General features: G+C 42.5%; 1 protein-coding gene across 1 annotated transcript; it reads left to right on the top strand.

Annotated features, from left to right (window-relative positions):
- Positions 1-9,093: 9,093 nt before the first annotated feature.
- On the top strand, positions 9,094-17,388 carry LOC103745969 (intelectin-1a-like). The gene is made up of 8 exons (XM_008848024.2): positions 9,094-9,126; positions 9,316-9,379; positions 10,659-10,757; positions 12,020-12,267; positions 12,600-12,758; positions 13,122-13,242; positions 14,128-14,231; positions 17,176-17,388. The coding sequence occupies exons 2-8, from the start codon at positions 9,322-9,324 to the stop codon at positions 17,326-17,328; spliced, it is 942 nt and encodes a 313-aa protein (XP_008846246.1). The 5' UTR covers positions 9,094-9,126; positions 9,316-9,321; the 3' UTR covers positions 17,329-17,388.
- The last annotated feature ends 3,012 nt before the right edge of the window (positions 17,389-20,400 follow it).

The raw sequence follows: 20,400 nt of genomic DNA, 5'->3' as shown, positions 1-20,400 counted from the left end.
ATCCCAAAGAAATGTAGCCAGTTTCTTGTCTAAAAGTCAAAATGTCCTTGGGCCTGTTAGCAACATACTCTGTTCCAAAGGCCAAAACCATCAAAAGTATTTGGGAGCTTGTATCTAATTCTTAAAAGATTTTAAGGTTACTTCTTCAGAGGGGAATGTTGGAAGGGAAGGAGTGGGCATGGATTTGATCAAAACACTTTATATGCATGTATGAAATTCTCAAAGTTTTTGTAAAAGTTAAAAAAAAACTGGGGTTCAGAGGGACAAAATGTTACAAGAAGAAATAAGTTATTTTTCAGATGATATAATTGTGATGTAGAAATAAATATATCTACAGATCAATGATCAGAATTATAGGAATGACTTTTACAACGTGGGTATAATCTGCACTAATGACTTTTCACCTAACCTTGCAACCAAAAAGGTTACTGCTTGTAATACAAACAAGCTCACTGAGCCGTGTGCTCCTCTTGTGACCTGGGCACCTGATGTTAATTCCTCAGGCCCCCACCTTGCCCTCTGCCCAAGGTAGTGAAGGACTGTGGGTATGCTTGTCAAAGCAGTAGAAGCAGCATTCTTTCTCATTCAAATGCTGAGAAGAGTTGAGAAGTCTGTCTGAAATTATATGTGTGATATTTTAGGCTTAGGGATCAAAGGGCATAATTCTCTGATGAGATGAGGATAGATCCTGGCTTCAAGTTCCCCAATTCATGCTGGAGATACTGGTTCAGTGAAAGTATGGGTAAAGCCTGGCTCTGGCTCAACAGCACAGTTCCATGAGACATCTAAAGGAATGGGTACTCACAGTTCAGGTCCACTCTTGGCCTAAAAATGAATGCCCAGAGTCAGGTTGTTCCTCTATTCAGGCATAAGTGTAATATGGCCTAGCAAAGGCCACACAGAATGAATGAGAAGAACATTTTGCTGGATACAAAGTCAACATGGAAACCAGTTGTACCTAGTTTGTACCACATTCCAGATTTGAGCTCAACTCTTTGGGTTAGCATAAAGTTCTTTTTTTTTTTCCATTTTACCAACTCTACTGATGCCAGAGTTAGCATTTTTCGTCAGATCTAAAATGCCATTGGTGAAATTCACCATTACTTTATGTACTCAGGATGAATTACAAACTATGGCATGCCACTAAATGAAGATGTGCCCAATATCAGAGAAAGCAAAATGTTAAGTCTAGTATTATAGGAAGTTTAGATTTTATTTGATTATTTGTCTCAGACCCAGATATACTTCTGTTCTCTTTTGTAATGTTTCTGGGGGTATGTAAGCCTGGAAAGAAAATATTGGCTTAACAAATATAGTGTCTCATAAACGTTTTCCTAAGAACTGCTGGAAGAGACTGCAAACAATACAATGACCATGTACTAAGATAACACTGTGCACAAGGGATGGGGCAACACCTAAGAGGAAGTGATCCCTTTGTTAATGAGGGAGAAGTGTGAGTAGCAATCATGCTCAGGGAACTGAGGAATGGCAGCAGGGCAGGAGTGACGGAGCAAGTGATGGAGCACCAGAGGAGGTGTGTGCTGGGTCAGTGATCCCAAGTGCAGTCTGCAGACACAGGCCACTTTAGGATGAGATGGGGTTTGTTTACTTTATTTTTTGTTTTATGCATGAGTGCATTGCCTGCATATATGGAAGTGCACCCATGTCATGCAATACCCATGGATGTCAAAAAAGTGTCAGATCCCCTGGACTGGAGTTACGGATGGTTACTAGTTGCCGTGTCGGTGCTGGGAACCAAACCTGGGTCCTCTGCAAGAGCAGCTGGTGCTCTTAACTGCTGAGTCATCTCCCCAGCCCAGGAGGAGTTGTTAGACTCTTTTTCATCTGCTCAGAAATCTTTTTTCACTTGTGGTTATACATCCCTTCTGAAGCTGCTGCCTCTCTCATCCCAATTTCTATGGAGCTCACTGTCTTCTCTGTTAGAGGAAAGATAAACAAGCACCTTGCTCCTTCATGGGGATTTCTTGTCTCCTCTGTGGTGGGGAAGAAGGTAGGGAGGGACACAGGCCACCAGCACTCAGAACTGTATGTTGTCCCCAGCTGGGATATCAGGATAGTAGAAGCTGAGGGTATTACCCAACCTCAGCAGCTGCAGGTCCTCAGGAACCATGCCTCCTGTGTAGCACCAGAGAAGCAGCTCAGAGCAAGAGCTCCTGGGTGGCAACAGGGCTGGGGGTGAGGGTAAGTTATGGGGGAGAGGTTGCAGTAAGAGTGTTATTATGCAGGCTGGTGAATGGCTTAGTTTCCTCAGATATGAACTGTTTGTGCAAAGGTTCTGAGGTGGTTTGTGGATGGCCTGGGGACACCCCTTGTTGGTCTTGCTCCATAGGCTGCTGCAGGATCATTCAGGTTTGCAGACAGAAGGTGAGATTAAGATGAACTTTTATTGGCCTGTAACAAAATGAAGATAAACATAATATGATCATCTTAATAGCTATATAAGAAGTGTTATATACAATCTTTCATTTATTCACAATAAAACTTCCATTCCTAGGATGGGGGTGTGGGGAGATGACTCATTTTTGGTGAAGTGCTTACTGCTCAAGATGAGTCCATATCCCCAGCACCCACGTAAAAAGCTGGGCACAGTGGCATGCAACTGTAATCCCATCTCTGGGGAAGTAGAGACAACTGGATTCCTGGGCCAGCCAGTCTAGTTGAATGGACAAGCTCCAGGTTCAGTGAGAAACTCTGCCTCAAAAATTAAGGTGGGCAAAGTGAGCAAGATGTCTCAGAAGGCAAAATCACTTACCACCAAGCTTGACAACCTGAGTTCAATCCCCAGAACCCACATGGTAGGAGAGAATTTACTTTCTCAGGTTGTCCTCTGACTTCCATGTATGTACACACATGAAAGAAATGTGTTAATTTTTTTTAAAATAAGGTGACAAGCAATTGAAGAAGATATCTAGTGTAAACCTCTGGACTCCATGTGCACACACATGAACGTGTACACATAATGGATACACACAAATCCATTCATAGACATTTTGAACATTCACTCATGATGACAATTAGAATTAGATGGGGTTTTCATATTCTACTAATGGTTATTCAAGTTGAAGTAAGATGATCATGAACTCAAGGCCAGCTTGGGCTACATATTCAGGTTACAGGCACTAAAATATGACTTAATGGCAGACTGTTTCTCCTGCATGAGCAGTGACTTGGGTTGGATCCCCAGCACCAGAAAAAAAAAATCTGGGCTTCAAATCAAGTACTTAGGGACAAATAGAAGATCATGAATCTCTACAGAGAAGTTATGCAACATTTTTATGAGAAAGCAATAAAATCCCAATAAGCATGAGTGTGCTTTGTTCAATGTTTTTAAAGCATCAGTTGGAGTGCTCATCTCCACTGCGCTTCCAGATTTGCCCCATGAGCAAGCTGCCTCATGCTCCTGCCAGCTCAGCTGAGAGTTACTTAACATCACCATGTTTCTGAAATTAACCATAAAAACAATGTAATTCAAATGAAATGCCAAGGTTTGTGTATGTTGTATGGCATCATCTAAATAGGTTTTTAAAGGCTTATGTAGAGGCCAAGAGTTAAGTAAGAATTTTGTTGTTGCTGCTGTTTGTTGTTGTTGTTTGTTATTGTTGTTTTGAAAGAGTCTCACTCTGTAGGACAGGTTCCCTTCAAATTCGCAGCAGCCCTCCTAAACTCAGCCTCCTGACTGCCGGGATTACAAGTGTATGCCATCATGCCCAGCATTAACGGAGACATTTTTGAAGAATAGGATTTGTACTACTGGATATCAAGACCTCTTATAAAATTATAGTATTGGGCCACTGAGATGGCTCAGCTGGTAAAGGTGCTTGCTGCCAAGCCTGATGGTCTGAGTTCAGTTCCCTGGATCCTCATGATGAAAGGAGAGACTTCTACAAGCTGTCCTCTGACATCCATGCATGTGCACACATGTACACAAATAAATGTAATTTTTAAGAACTGTAATTTTTAGCAGTTTGTTATGGGTACAGGGATCTGATTGCCATTAGGCTAGTGATTGTTTCTTATAGTTGTTAAGCACAAAATCCAAAATAATTTGTAGATCAATGATCAGGATGGAAAAGAGAGGAGGGCTTTTATAATCTTATTTTATTTGTTATTATTGTGTGTGCATGTGATATGTATATGATGAGGACTGGGGATACTAATGCCACAGAGGACTAGGGATACTAATGTCAGAGGACAATTTTATGGAGTCCATTCTCTCCTTCCATCTTTACACGGGTTCCAGAGATCGAACTCAGGTCATCAAGATTGGGCAGAAACGCCTTTACCCACTGAGCTATCTTATCAGCCTGAAGAAAGGATTTTTAAACAGGAGGGAACTTATGGGTGCTTCTGAGGTGCTGTTAAGTTTTATATTTCTTGACCAGGATGGTAATCACATGAGTATTTGCATTCTGTAATTCATTAAACTTTGTATTTGTGTCTTATCTCATTCTCAATATATGTATTTCTAAACAATAAAGCACATTTTTAAAAAATAAAGCAAAACCAATACCTTCTATTGAGTTGTTGGACAGGGTGGACAAAGGGATTCCCAGATAGTAACCCAGCATAGAACTGGGAAATTGAACAGCAGACCCCAATCTTATCCAAAGGAATATTGACAACTGATTACCGCTAGATGAGGAACAGCTGACCCTCCTAAAACAAAGACCTCTAGATAGGCTGACTAGATTCACCAGAAGGGCAAATAGTGGGGAATGGCTGGGGGTGCCAACAACACAGCAGACAGTAGCAGGAATATCAGAGTATAAGGGCTCTAGTGGGGGGAGGGAGGCTATGGGAGGGTGCCATCTGGGAAGTGGGTGTATAAAAAATAAATAAAAAGCAAAAATTTCTTGTCAAAAAAATAAAAAAATAAAAATAAATAAAGCAAAACCTAGTCCCTTGGAGATACAGATGATGGGCTGGAGGGAGGTGCTGTGAAAGAGATGGGCTTTCTTCACAAGATTCTCCCCCAATTCTCTCTCTCTCTCTCTCTCTCTCTCACACACACACACACACACACACACATACATTGCCATCTTCTTAAACTTTTTTAAGATTGAATTTATTTTTGATTATGTGTATGGGGGTGGTATGTGAACCCTGGCACCTACAGGGGCCAAAAGAGGATGTCAGATTCCCTGGAGCTGGAGTTACAGGCAGTTGTGAGCTGTCCTACATGGGTGCTGAGAACAGAACTTGGGTCCTATGCAAGAGTAGTTAGTGCTCTTAGCCACTGAGTCATCTCTCCAGCCCCTAAATTCTTTAATCTTTTTATTATCATGTATGTGCACACACATACACACATGTGCACAACTATGAGAGTCAAAGTCAAAGAACTTTTGGGAATCAGTTCTCTCCTTCCAACATGGATTCCTGAGATAGAACTCAGGTCACCACACATGTGTTTGTACCCAGTGAGTCCTCTTGCCAGCCCATACACTGCCAATTTTTTGCCTCCAACACACTTGGAAATGGAAAGTCCATTGACAGTGAGTCTAAATCTACCAAAAGCAGCTACCTGTAGAAAAGAAGCATCCTTTCTTCTCTTTCAGAGCTGGGGATCAAACCCAAGGCTCTATTTTACATTATTGTTATCATCACCACCCCTACAGCCCCCAGGAAAAAAAATCTTGTCACTGAACAGAACCAAGGTGCACACTCTGCCCCCTCCCCCATTCCATTTTAGTCTGAATCATAAATAGAAAGATGAGTTGGGGCAATTTCTGTTCCTTGACATTTACTTCACCCAGCGCATCATTGACAATGGTTTATATAATATGCTTTACTGACTCTACAGTTACTCTTCAGTCTCCTCTGAGTCTGTTCTTCTGTTGCATAAGGAAGTTCAGTGATCAAGGAAGCTTATCTAAATTATACATGAGTTCCAAAGTAGACAAGAGAAAGAATGGAGAGAACACTGGCCAGGCATTCATACAATCCCACTGACCACAAAAGGCTGGCTTTTACTTTCAGATATGTCACGAATTCAGCCTTAAAATCCCATCCACACAGTCTATTTAAACATGAATAAAGATGAGGGAAAGCACGGAAATGACCCAGAAGATGTCAAGTACAGAGAAACAAACCATGGCTTCCAATCTCTGTTCAAATTTCAGTCTTATAAGCAAAGCAAATGGTTCTTGTTTAAAATGACTAAGTTGTGGAGAGGTTTGTTATACATCAATATATAACTGAAAAAAACTGTGATATAGACTTTGAACTTGTTTCTTCAGCTGATTGGGGTGATAAGAATATTTTTTAATATTATGAGTGGGAGGAGGGGGATCGGAGTATAGCCCAGACTGGCTTACAACTGACTATGTAGACTAAGATGACTGTGAACTCACTCATTCACTGTGCAGACAAAACGACCCTGAGCTCCTGATCCTACTACTGCCATGTCACAAATGCTGGGATTGCATATGTGGGCCAATATTCCTAGCTATGCAGTGGGTTTTATAAAGACTCTCTTGGCAGCAGTGTGGAGAGATATTAGAGACAGCCAATAGTAGAAGAGAAGAGGGTTAAAATGGAAGCCAGAGGAAAGTTTCGCTATGTAACTCATCAGCATCTGACCCAGGCCCAGATGAGAGTTTAAGGCAAGTAGCTCTACTCCCCTGGCCAGAAATTATTTCAGGAATGCTCATGTGTTGGCATCAATTGTGGCCCCCATATTTCATGTGGAAGTCCTTGCCCCATGCCCCATGCCCCAGTGATTTGGATATAGGGTTTTAAACAGGATATTAAGTGAAAACTAGGTAATCAAGCTAGATCTCAGTTCTGAGGCTGAAAAGATGAATCAGCAGTTAAGGGCACTGACTGCTCCTGAAAAGGACCTGGGTTTGATTCCCAGCACCGTCCATAACTCTAGTTCCAGAGGATCCAAAGCCCTCTTCTGATTCTCCAGCATTGCATAACATGGGTGGACTTACATATATGTAGGCAATACACTCATATATATAAAATAAAAATAAATAAAAATTTTTAAAAGATGGGTGTTAATCCAATATGGCTGGTGTATTTTAAAGAAGAGGAAATTTGTGCACAAAAGGACACAGAGAAGATCCATGCACACAGAGGAAAGACCATGTGAAAACACAGAAGGTGGCTGTCCACAGATCAGCAGAGAGGCCTTGAAAGGAGCTAGTTCTACTGACACACTCATATTGGATTTCTAGTCTCCAGAACTGTAAGAAAATTAATTTGCATTGTTTCATCCACCCAGTCTGATACTTCCATAAAGAGGTCTTATTGAAGCAGTGCAGTGTGACCCGTCAGTGGCCAATAGGAAAAGCACACTGGGGGTCTCTGGGGTTAAGAGGCACAGGAAAAGAGGCTCTCTTCTCTTTTGTCTTGTGGCAATTCCTGGAACAGCAGTGGCCAGCCGTCCTGAATTCAGTCACAAGATAAAGTCAAGGTGGAGACTGAAAGAGGCTGTGGCTTTGAAGACAAGCTGTGGAGTCCGCTAAGCCTGGAGCCTTCTTCTCTCCTAGAGTTCTTATTTCATGAGGTGATGTATGTACTTTCTGTTTAAGCCACTTGGAGATGGGTTTCTGTTAGCCATGGCTGAAGCAAAATAAGCGTCAAGGACTGTGGGTTTGGAGGAGGAGGAGGATGAAGAACAGATACCACAGGAAGTAGGAGACAGAAGCAGGGGATACAGCCACTGACTGAATACTGGTGGCTAGCAAGGGTCATGGCCCTCTAATAGTCTAGATTTTCATAGATTCTTAGTCTAGCTAGTTGTAAGCTGTTCTATGATTTATGGACCGGTAAAGTTGAGATGAATATTGATATTAAATAGGTCAAAATATGAAAAATGCATCTAGGAATCAACAAGAGAAAGGATTAAAGATGTATATATTCTCTTTGAGTGTGCAGTGCTTTTTTTTTCTTTTGAGAAGGGTCTTATGTATCCCAGCCTGTCCTGTGGAGCCAAGGATGGCATCAAACTTCTTGATCCTCCTGCCTCTATTTCCCAACTACTAAGGTTTCAGGTGTGCACTACCACCTCTGATTTATATGGTACTGGGGATTGAACCCATGGCTTCATGCACATTAAGCAAACATTCTACCAACTGAGCCTTTGTTTTGTTTTATTCTATCAATATATCTGAATATTTTGTGTAAATCAGTCCCTGGAACCTAAAATGATAGAAAACATTAGCTTAATCAAAAGTGACTTAGTCTTTTTCCTAAAGATTGCAACATTATCCGTATTATAATAAAGTAAGGGGGTGTGTCTTACTGAGGAAGAACCAATTAATTCCATTATAGCCCAAGAGAGACCTGACAGCTGAAGGGCAGAGATGCAGGGATACAGGAGGCCTAAAACATCCTGGGAAGGAGTTTCTAGTGATTCATTCCCACATGCAGTCTATAGTAGAATTTCACTAATTTGTGATACATATGAGAAAATTAAGGACAAAGTAGAGAGTTTTGATGGAACTAAATTATTTCAAGCTAAATGTCTGCATTTATTCTGAAATAGTCATTTTCCTATATTGTTGCTGGAGTTTCCTTTTTGCTAACCAAGCTCTATGGTATGTGCCTGTAAACCCAGCACTCGAGAAGTGAAGGTAGGAAGTTCTTAAATCCAAAGTTATCCTCAGCTATGTAGTGAGTTTAAAGCCAGCCTAAACTTCATGAGACCTAGTCCCCCCCCACAAAAAAAAAGTTTTCATTTTCTTCTTTACTTTGCAGGAAAGACAAAACAAAACTGAAACAGATATCAAATCTTGCTAATCTCATTTATATTCTTTTTGGAAAATACAGATACATGAAACCCCAAATCTGTTGATGATGTCAGTATATAACATTTCATATTTGTCTTTGGAGTCTGCTATTTTCATGAGTCACCACTGTATCAAGAACATGCCCTGCAATAACCAGAGGCTGCCCTTCCTTGGACATCCTGCCAGGAGAAAGAGAGGCTGGTAGACGCCTGGGCTGTGCCCCATGGGGCTTTCCCTATAAAAGGACCAGCACCTCACCATTCACCATGATACAACAGAGCCGAGAGAGAGAGAGAGAGAGAGAGAGAGAGAGAGAGAGAGAGAATCTACTTGGCTGATAGCCTGATAGCTCCCAATCCCTGGTCAGGTATAGTATGGAGTGAAGGGTTTGCTGTATGAGATAGAGAAAATTAATTTCAGCACAGGTTTGCTTTAGGACTCATAGATGTGTGGAGTTTTTAAAAAGGAAAGGGACTGTCATCGAACTAGACAAGAATGGGGTAAGAAGAAAGAGATGGTCAAGATAGTGAGTGACTTTCATCTTGTTTTTCTCTAGATAACAATGATCCAATTTGGCTTCCTGCTGTTTATCGTTGTGGCCACCAGAGGCTGCAGTGCAGGTGAGTCTTGCTCACAGAGCCCAGTTTTCTCAGGTCACTTCCAGAACAGTCTGCTTTGTGCCCAGAGAGTATTTTCTTCAATACCCCTCCTACAAGAATAACTTAATGGTATTTTACAATCTATAATTTCCTTCGTTGTTTTTATGTTTATTTTTAAAATGAAAAGTATGTTTCTAAATATCATCTTACTTGATCTTTACAAAACACTCCTTTATTTTTTAAATTTTATTATTTCTATTTTACTTGTATGCATGTATTGCCTGCGTGTAGGTAAGTGCACCCATGTCATGCAATGCCCACGGAGGTCAGAAAAGGCTGTCGGATCCCCTAGGACTGGAGTTACGGACAGTTGTTAGCTGCCATGTGGTGTTGGGATTCAAACCTGGGTCTTCTGCAAGAACAACCAGTGTTCTTAACTGCTAAGCCATCTCTCCAGCTCCAACACTCCTTTATTATCTTAGTTTTAGGCCCTAGGAAACCAAAGCTCAGATTAAGTTTTAAATACAAGTTCAGAATAATTATTAAATACAATCCAAAAATACTTGACCTGTAAACACTGAGCTACTTACAGACTAGTACCTCTGACTTAAAGCTCATGACTGTCTCTACAGCTATAGAGTCTTTACAGAGGTGAGACCAACATGCAAGTTCTTCATTCCAGGCTTCTTGGTCTCTCGGTCAAGTCTCCCAGTCACTGTCTACAACCCAACTTTTGTTTCAGGATCACCAGGCTACTTACACTTCTTCTACCAATAAAGTTAGACTCTGCCTTATTCTTTCTTCCAGGGCTTTGGACACATTGTTCCCCTGCCTTCAAATCTCTTCTCTTTCTACATACTGATAAATTTTGTTCATTCTCCCAAAATAAGTTAAGGTGTTACCTGGACATCTAGGACATCCTGTTCTGCAGAATTCAGGGCTCCAGTCTGGCCTCTCCTTTTCCTTTCTCACCTTGGAGTCTTTCTTTTATTTTGTCCTGTGTGAATTATTCCCTTCACAGTAATTTTCTGTTGACTAATCAGAAACTCCCCTAGAGGTAAGCTCTCTGAATACCCTGTGCCCAGCAGAGTGTGATATATTGTGAAGGGAGGCTTGAGTAAGCCTATGCTGGGTGCTATGGGCAGAACGCAGAACGGATATGACACTAGATAGTCAGAGTCCTTCAACTCAGACTCGAAGGCTCTGAGATAGTCACAGAATGGATTTGGAACAAGTGACTAGGGGAGGCTGGGTTTTGTATTGAACAGATAATGTTGAAACAAGACTGTATATTCCCTAGACAACTACAAACCTGATCCCAACAAATGGAACAATCCTTTTGCTTCATCTCTGTTCAGAAGCTGCAAAGAAATCAAGCAGGAGGTCCAAAGTGCACGTGGTAAGTGATGAAGCATTTAAAGAGAGCACCTGCAGTCCCAGCACTGGGAGAGCTAAGGCAGGAGGATGGAAAGTTCCAGGCCTTCTTGGGCTACATGAGAAGATCCTGTCTCAAAAACAAACAAATAAAAAAATAACACAGATAGGCAGTCAGTCTTTCATTTTCTGGAAGGGCTTTTTTTTTATTTAAAAATGTGATAAAATTTTATATACATATATATATGAAGTGTCCAGTGAACGATCACTGCTCCAGTCAGCAAGGCAACAGAATAGACTATCCAGAGGATAAAATTTGCCATTTAGCCAATTTTAATGGTTTTCAGTAGCAATATTTTTCACAATGTGCTGTGACACCACTATCTCCAGAAACTTTTCATTACCTTAAAGAAAAGCTCTGAAACCATTAGGCAATAAATTCCCATAGTCCCTGGTAACTGCTATTCTCCTTCCTTCCTCTATGAATTTGCCTATTCTAGTTACTTCAGAAGGTAGCATCACAGGAATTGGTACTTTGTGTCTGCCTTAATTCATTGAGCATAATGCTTTCAGGGGTCATTCTGATTGCAACACAGATCATTTATTCATCTTTGAAGATTTTTTTATCATATGTGTATGTATGTGGGGGAGGATGTGACCATTTGAGTGCAGGTGCACATAGAGTTCAGAAAAGGGCATTCAGTCCACTGGAGCTGGAGTTACAGGTATAACAACCTGACGTGGGTCCTAGAACCTGAACTCAAGCTTTCTGCAAGAGCAGTATGTGCTCTTAACCATTGAGCCATCTCTCTAGTCCAGTTCATTCATTTTTATTCATTGAATAGATAATAAATATACACAATATATGTTGTGTATTATACATAACAATATTTTGCTTATCCATTCATCTGTTGAAGAATATTTGGGTAGTTTCCATCTTTGCGGTCTTGTGACCAAAGATGCAATGAACATTAATATATATCTGAGTCCCTGTTTCCAGCTCTTTGTGATGTATACTAGAAGTGGAATTGCTGGATCAGATAATAATTCTATATTTAACTTTATACAAAACATTGCTGTGGGTTTGGGTAGGGCTGTGATCTGCTTCACAGAGCATGCCTTTTTGAGTTCAGGGAGATTTCAGTATCCCCAGGGACACATGTGGTAGGATACTCAGCACATGAGACTTTAGGCCATGTTTGTAGTTCCTAGAAGAGTTCCACTTTTGTGACTGTGATGGACCATGAGCCTGCACAGAGGAGGAATTTGGACTGGTTCTCTCTACAGATGGCCTATATTTCCTCCGCACCAAGCATGGCGTCATCTACCAGACCTTCTGTGACATGACCACTGCAGGTGGTGGCTGGACCCTGGTGGCTAGTGTGCACGAGAACAACATGGCTGGGAAGTGCACTGTGGGCGATCGCTGGTCCAGTCAGCAAGGCAACAAAAATGACTACCCGGAGGGGGATGGCAACTGGGCCAACTACAACACCTTTGGATCTGCAGAGGGGGCCACAAGTGATGACTACAAGGTTGGTGCGCTCTGTACCCACTTGGGACATGATGAGGCATAAGTGTAGCCTGACTATGCCAGAGGGAGGGTTGGAAGGTTGGCTTTGGAGATCAAGCTGGAGAAAAAGTGAGAAATACACATCTTGAATCCCAGCTTCCTGCCAACCAGGATATTAGGTACTGGGGTAGTGACAGGAAACCATCCTCTGTTGGAAAAGGGGTGTCTGAACATCACTGGTCATCTGTCCTTCTGGGATCCAGACCTATCAGTTTTGCTGAGAACTGTGCTTATGTGTCTCTTTCTTTGTGGGACCTCCTGACCTGGTCAGGCTCAGTGTTTTTTGCTTTCCAGAACCCTGGCTACTTCGACATCCAGGCCCAGAACCTGGGTATCTGGCATGTGCCCAACAAGAGTCCCATGCAAAATTGGAGAGAAAACGCTCTGTTGAGATACCGCACCTTCACTGGCTTCTTCGAGCATCTGGGATATAATCTGTTTGGCCTCTACCAGGTACACAAGGCAGCAGATTTTCATGGGTCCAGAGAGAATAGGTACCTGAGGTTGGGCAGGAACCATCATTATTCTACCAGCCTGTATTCCATATTTGCATAACCCGAATGTATGCTGATGGCTCCCTCAGCAATTCTGACACAATGAAGGCAAGAGGAAGAAGAGAGACAAGGATACAAGAGGCGGTGAACAGGGGTTGCAGGTTGGGGAGAAGACGTGAAGAAACACAATAAAAAGAAAATGTTCTCATTTAACTGGTTTGAAATGAACTGTTATTGGGAAAACACTGTGTCCACTATGAAGGCCAACATTACTGGGAATGCAAACTCTGCTGTCCTTACCAATGACTCTTGTTCTTTGTAGAAATATCCAGTAAAATACGGAGGAGGAAAGTGTTGGACTGACAATGGCCCTGCATTGCCTGTGGTCTATGATTTTGGTGATGCTCAGAAAACAGCCTCTTATTACTCCCCGCAAGGCCAGAGTAAGTCTTTAATGACCCTGTGAATCCTTCATAGGGCAGGTGATGAATTCAGTTATGATAAGTAACAGTTATTTATCACCTACTACAGCAGTTCTCTTAGGAATGTGTGCATTTGTCTCACCTGATTTGCATGACTGCCTTTGAGCTCTGGAGTATTACTAACTCCACTGACAGGTTAGGAAACTGAAGCCCTGAAGGTTCAGGTTCAGAAACCTGGCTGGGAGCACAGGGCAGTACAATAGGAAAAAGTGGAGAGAAGTCTATTTCTATTGTGAAGAATGACTAGAGTCATTTAATGTAAATCGAAACTTGGCAGGATATCTTTAATGGAGGCTGATGTTGTACCATATAATTCAAAGCTTTTGTTCATGGCATTTAGTATGTGAGACTTTTTTTTGTTTTGTTTTGTTTTTGGTCTTTTTTGAAACAGAGTCTCCCTATAGCCCCAGCTGTCCTGGAACTCACTATGTAGACCAGGCTGGCCTCAAACTCACAGAGATCCGCCTGCCTTTGCCTCTCAAGTGCTGGGATTAAAGGCATGCACCACCACACCCAGCTGATGTGAGACTAAATAAAAGGAAACAATATAAATGTGAACAGGACCAGAGAGGATACACTTGCTAATTGCTGCAAGAAACCCTTGGATATGTTCAGTGACCTTTCTGTGCTATGACTTTCTCCAAACAAGCCTCTAGCTGATAGGGGCCTGTTTCTAAGGAGTAGCTAGCTCTTGGGCTCCGGGGTTAGCAAGCAGTCAGGTTCTACCAGTGTGTCTGATGTATTAGACTAAAGAGCCTGAGTCTGGCATCAATCTTTGCCAATATCTAGGCTGACAGCTATTTCTAGTATTTTCCCTCAATGCCATTTTCTGCCTCTTGTCTTCAGAGGAATTCACTCCGGGATTTATCCAGTTCAGAGTGTTTAACAATGAGAAAGCAGCCAATGCCTTGTGTGCTGGAGTGAAGGTCACTGGATGTAACACCGAATGTGTGAGTCTATGTAGGACCAAATGGGCTTATGGGTAAAGTTGAATCTGCCAATGTGTTTATGTGTAGGTATGGGGAGGGGGAGGTTTTGTGTGTGTGTGTGTGTGTGTGTGTGTGTGTGTGTTGAGCATGGTAAACTGTCATGTCAGTGTGTGCATGTGTATGGGTATGTGATCTTTCCTGCTTCCTTTCTGGGTCTCAGACTCCTGAACCTCTGTCTAGATATAGACACCCTGTACTCTTGAAGACCAAAGTCAATAGTCAAATGCACTGTGGCTGCATGCTTAGGTTTTAGGATAAACACTCAGTTGACTCAGTTGCCTGGAGTCAGGTTGAGTCTTGTGTTCAGAGTGTCCTATGGAAGACTTTTGAGGCTGAAATGGATAAACACCAGGTGTTATCACTTTCCACCCAGAGTTTAACTTCAGAGTGAAACTTGGCCTTCCCAGTCTTTTCCAGGGCTTTCCCAGATGCTCCCTGTGTTAAGGGGTTACCAGGAGAGTCCTAGGCATCTTCTGCTAGACCTCACCCAGCCCAGACTCCGCCCTATCACAGCCACTTTCCCTAGCTAGAGGTTGGCACATGAACAGTCAAGGAAGGTGCACTCAGCTCCACTACAGCACACGTTGTCTCCCTGAGCTTGGGATCATTAGAGCCATACTCTTGAGTTTATGACCAAAGGAAGGATGAGGAAGGATGGATTGGTTGCTCACAGTGAGAGCTGCCAAAAGTTAGCATGTTCTTTGGGGACCAGGTCCTCCCCAAAGTAACAGTCAGAAAAGGTTCCTCAGCTCCTGGCATGTGACCCTGAAGATCTCACTTTTCTTCAGCCATTAGCTTGTCCTTTTCCCAGTCGAGATGAGCAGCTTTGCTGTCCTGAAGAACCTTGGGAGTGTGATAAGGAATGATGACAATGGGGAGGGCAAGTGGTGTTGAGGGAGCAGAAAGCTGTTTTTCAGTCTTGGTACATAATATGGATTGGGGCACAGCAGGAGCTGATTTTGGAAATATTATCAGGAACTGCATCAGGAAGAGACTTTTACGTGGTGTCAGTAATTTTGGACTATATGATATAAACAACGACAGCCTGTGAAATATTTTAAAAGGAAGAACAACTTGATCATTTTTGTGTTTTGCAAAGGTGACACTGGTAGCACAAGGGTGACAGATTCTATGGGAGAGGCTAAGCATGAGGAGGCAAGTACTGAGGTGGCTTCCATGGTCCATAGGAAAGGCTGAAGTAGAGCAGTGCATATGGAGGGGGGAGGCGCTAATGAATTCCAAGGATTTTTAAATTCATGACCAGTTGAATCCAGAGAGTAGGAAGATAAACCTAGAATGAACTCCCGGTTTCCATCTGGGTGAGTGAATATCAAATATTAAGTCAGCGTGTCTAGATGATGAATGTGTTTGGGTCAATATGCTGTTGCAAGGTCTTTTATATATATTATTTACTATTTTTATTTTATGAGTGTATTGCCTGCATGTATGTAAGTGAACCCATACCATGCAATGCCCACAGAGGTCAGAAGAGGGTGTCTGATTCCCCTGAAACTGGAGCTACAGGTGGTTGTTAGCTGCCAGGTGGGTGCTAGGAATTGAACTGTGTCCTCTGCAAGAGCAGCCAGTGCTCTTAACCGCTGAGCCATCTCTCCAGCCCCTATATGGTCTTTCTTAAGAGTGATTTTAGTGTGTGCGTGTGTGTGTGTGTGTGTGTGTGTGTACAAGTTCCTACAGGGCACCAGATCCCTTGGAGCTAGAGTTACAGGCATTTGTGAGCCACCCAACATGGGTGCTGGGTTCTGAACCCTGGTCCTCTAATAGAGCAGTAAGACCTTTGAACCCCAGAGCCATCTCTCCAGCCACCATGCTATATGTTTCAATCAATGATGGACTGCATATATGACAGTGGTCCTGTAAGACTGTACTACATAGAAGCATCATACACATTCTATGTACACTCTCTGATAGTCAAGCAATGACAAATTGACAGTTTTTCACAAGAAATTCTCATTGTTCAGTGATGCATGGTTGTGACTGTTTTTGTCATGCAGAGCTTAAAGGTACTAAGTGGTAATTGCAGGTGGCAGTCAGATTTTGAAGTTTATAGGTCAAGAAAAAATTTCAATTGGAATACAAATTTTGAGCCATCAGTGAATTGTTTATACCTGAAGATAAATGTGTGACAGAAACTATAAGTGAATGGAAAATGTATCCCCTCTTAGAAGCAGTGCTTAAGGAATTCATGAAGAGTTCAAGCAGGGAATTCAAGAATGAATGTTTAGAGAAATTGAAGGAAAGCTAGGAGAAGACAATGATGCCACTAAAGCTAGTGAAAGAGGGGGGTTAATGGGACAAATAGACCAATACTGTCAATGATGACGACCAAAGAAGTCAATGGATTAGGACATTAAGTTGTGTTTGGGCTCACCAACTGTATTGGTCATCTTTTCACCTCTGTGATAAATGCCCAAGAGAAACCATTGAAAGGAAGAACAGCTTATTTTGTCTCATGGTTTCTGATTTCAGCCAATAGTCAGTTGGCTCCATTGCTTTTAGATCCATGGCAGAGAGAAACATCATGCAGGAAGGGTATATCAGAACAATATTCCTCAATTCATGCTGGTCAAGAAGCAGAGAAAAAAAAAACGACAGGAAAGGTCAGAGCAAGACACCCTTCCAAAGCATGCTACTACCCACCCACACCACCTTACACAGTTCCACCACCTCCCATCAGTCAATTCAAAATCATGAATCCATCAATGATTAGCCAATGAATTCAGGCAGAGACTTCATGATCCAATCACTTCCCCAAAGCCCATCCTCTGAATATTGCTTACAATTGGGACCAGGCCTTCAATACATAAGCCTTTTGGAAGGACACATCGTATCCAAACCATATACCAGCTGATTTCTCATTACTGCTTCTCTTCTCCTTGTTTCTCAGCACTGCATCGGTGGAGGAGGATTCTTCCCAGAGGGTAACCCCCGGCAGTGTGGAGACTTCTCTGCTTTTGATTGGAGTGGATATGGAACTCACATTGGGTGCAGCAACAGCAGGGAGATAACCGAAGCAGCTGTGCTTCTGTTCTACCGTTGAGAGCTTTGTGGTATGGGACCCAGACTTCTCCCAACTCCTGAAGATGTAGAAAAACTGACCTTGAAACTAGAGTACAAATATCAGGGTTAGAGAGATGGCTCAGCTAAGTTTGGTTCCCAATACCCACATCAGGCAGCCCATAATTCCCTGTAACTCCAGCTCCAGAAGATCCAGTGCACTCTTCTGGCCTCCAAGGGTGCCCACACACAAGCAACACACACTTACCTAGACATACACACATACACATAAATAAAAACAAATAGAAAAGAATGTTAATGGCAGAGGAAAAGAGGATAAATGGTGTTCACTCAAGGCTTGGTGTCTTCATGAATTCTTTTTATACTGGGATGGTGAGAGATTTCAAAAAATATATCTACTGATTTGGTTGATTCTACTTAGTACATTAGGGCTAAGAATCCTTATATAGTGATACCCTCTCAGGTAGCCCCTAGAACAACCAGAGCAATAACAGCAAGGAGAAAGCATTTTACTCTACAACTTCCTTGGTTTTTTGTTTCATTGTTGTGTTTTGTTTTGTTTTGAGAACGGGTTTCATATATTCTATGCTGGTCTCCAACTATGTAAACTTCCTATGTAGCAAACTCCCTAAGTAAACACAAACAAAACATATTCATGGTGTTTTAATAATTTGCTAAAAGGAGCTAGTGAGGGGCTGGAGAGATGGCTCAGTGGTTAAGAGAACTGGCTGCTCTTGCAGAGGACCCCAGATTCGGTTCCCAGCATCCACATGGTGGCTAACAACTGTCAGAAACTCCAGTTCCAGGGAATCTGATGTCCTCTTCTGACTTCTGTGGGCATTACACAACACAGGTGTACCTATATACATGCAAGAAAGACACTCATACACATAAAATAAAAACAAATTTAAGGGGACTGGAGAGATAGCTCAGTGGTTAAGAGCACTGACTGCTCTTGCAGAAGACCGGATTCAGTTCCCAGCACCCACATGGCAGCTAACAACTATCAGAAACTCCAGTTCCAGGGGATCCAATGCCTTCTTCTGACTTCCAAGAGCACCGCATGACACAGGTGCACTTATACAAGCAGGCAATACACTCATACACATAAAAATAAAAATAATAAGTAAAATATTTTTAAATAATAATAGTAATTTTAAAAGGGGGGGTAGTGAGGTGGTGCTGTGTAGCAGTTTTAAAACATTCCATCCTGTAGGGAAAGTCATTAAGATACAGGATGTTAACGGGGAGGTAAACAGCAGAGTGCTATAAGGGGCAGTGAAACATTCCATCCTGCAGAGAAACTAAGCTGGGGAAATAAACAAAATTGCCTCAGATAGGCTGGGTGTGGCAGTGCATGCCTCTAATCCCAGCACTTGGGAGGCAGAGGCTGGCTGATCTCTGTGAGATCAGGCTAGCCTGATCTACATAATGAGTTCCAGGCCAGTTGGGGCTATAGGGAGACCCTGTCTCAAAAATACCAGAAAAAAAATTTCCTCAAGAACTTCCTGAAACTGACCAGGCTGAAGGTAGCAGAAACATAACAAGGACCATTATCTGTTTTAATTTGCCAAGGAATTACCATAAGGACCATCACATATTTGACAGTCCTTATGGCATGAGAAGCCGTCTCACCAGAGCAGGCCAATGCAAAATGGACATTGGAATAAGTGTCAATAATATGATGGATATACTTGAGCTTGCCAAAAGGAGAAAAATGAGTGACGTCCATTTGCCATATCTTGTTGGGGCCAAGGCCTCTAGGGAGAGTTCCAGAGGGTTGTAATGGTCCCAGAGGTAAAAGAGGGGCACAAGAGGAGCATACACGGACCAAATGTTTACAGCTCTGAATCGGCAAGGTAGGGAGGAGCCTATGTGTAGCTTGGGGAGAAAGGTGGAAGTGGGCATGTAAGTCTCTAGCTTGTTGAATTAGGGTGGAGTCTAGGGTGGCACTCAGGACCAGTTTGTCAATGGCAGCACTGCCCTCTGCCAGAAGCCCTGGGAGATTGGTATGAGACCGCAAGTGCAAGGAAAAATATTACAGGCAGTTGTAGGGAGATCCTGAAAGCCCTGTAACATGGCTGAGAGCTCTCTGAGCTGTACAGATCCCTGGAAAGGGAAAACCTTATGTGAGGAGAGTTGTCCTTCCTGGTAAATTACATAACCAAATTTGCATTTACTAGAATCAGTAAAGATTAGGGGAGCCTTAGGAAGAGGGTTATGCTTTGGGAATGCCTGGGGAAGTAGGGACAGGGGAAGCTGTCTTATTCCTTGAAGGAGTTTATGTTTAGGATAATGATTGTCATATTTCCCCTGATAGACTAGTAGGAGAGTTTGGAAGCCAGGGTTGTCAAGGAACAATGACTGAGGCATGTGAAGTGGAAGGGGAAGAACCAACAATTTGGGTTTGCGGCCATACAGAAGGCGGGAGGTGTGGACAAGTTTAATGGGCTAGCATAGCCCATGCCTCAACAGCCGGGGTGACCTTGTGAAGTTGACTCCATGAAGAGTGGACCCATATCAGGGGGCCCTGAGTCTGCCAGAGTGCTCCCAAAGGGGTGCTTTTAGTAGGAATAACTAGTGCTTGGATGGGCAGCTTTGGCTGTATCCTATTTACAAATGCTTGGGACAGGTGATCGTTGTGACAACAGGTTGTGCCTCCGGAGAGACCTTGAGGGGAATGGAGACCATATCAGTACCCCACAAGAGGTGAAAGAGCAGTGTAAGCTCTTTTGTGGACATGGGTAAGAAGCCCTGTGTCCAACTGATGTTGCCACAGAGGGCCTGCACCTCTGAAAGTGTAATCTCATCTGGTAAGGTAAGAACAGGAGCTATGGGCCAGATGACATCTTGAATAGAGTGGCCCAAAAAGGTATAAGGGGCATATAACTGTATTTTATCTGCTGCAATAGTAAGACCTAATTCTTGGAGGTTTGTTTTGAGTTTTTGAAAAGCTCCTTGTAAGATCTTAGGATCCTTATGGGCTATAAGAATGTCATCCATATAATGTAAAATATAAACCTCAGTCAGCAAAGGTCTGCAGGCATGGGCCACATAATATTGGCAGATAGTAGGACTGTTTTTCATGCCCTGA

This window comes from Nannospalax galili, unplaced genomic scaffold (genome assembly GCF_000622305.1).
Source record: "Nannospalax galili isolate Female #2095 unplaced genomic scaffold, S.galili_v1.0 scaffold484, whole genome shotgun sequence".
Taxonomy (NCBI): Eukaryota; Metazoa; Chordata; class Mammalia; order Rodentia; family Spalacidae; genus Nannospalax; species Nannospalax galili.
The sequence above is the reverse complement of the archived record's forward strand: the minus strand, read 5'-3'. Positions and strand labels throughout refer to the sequence as shown.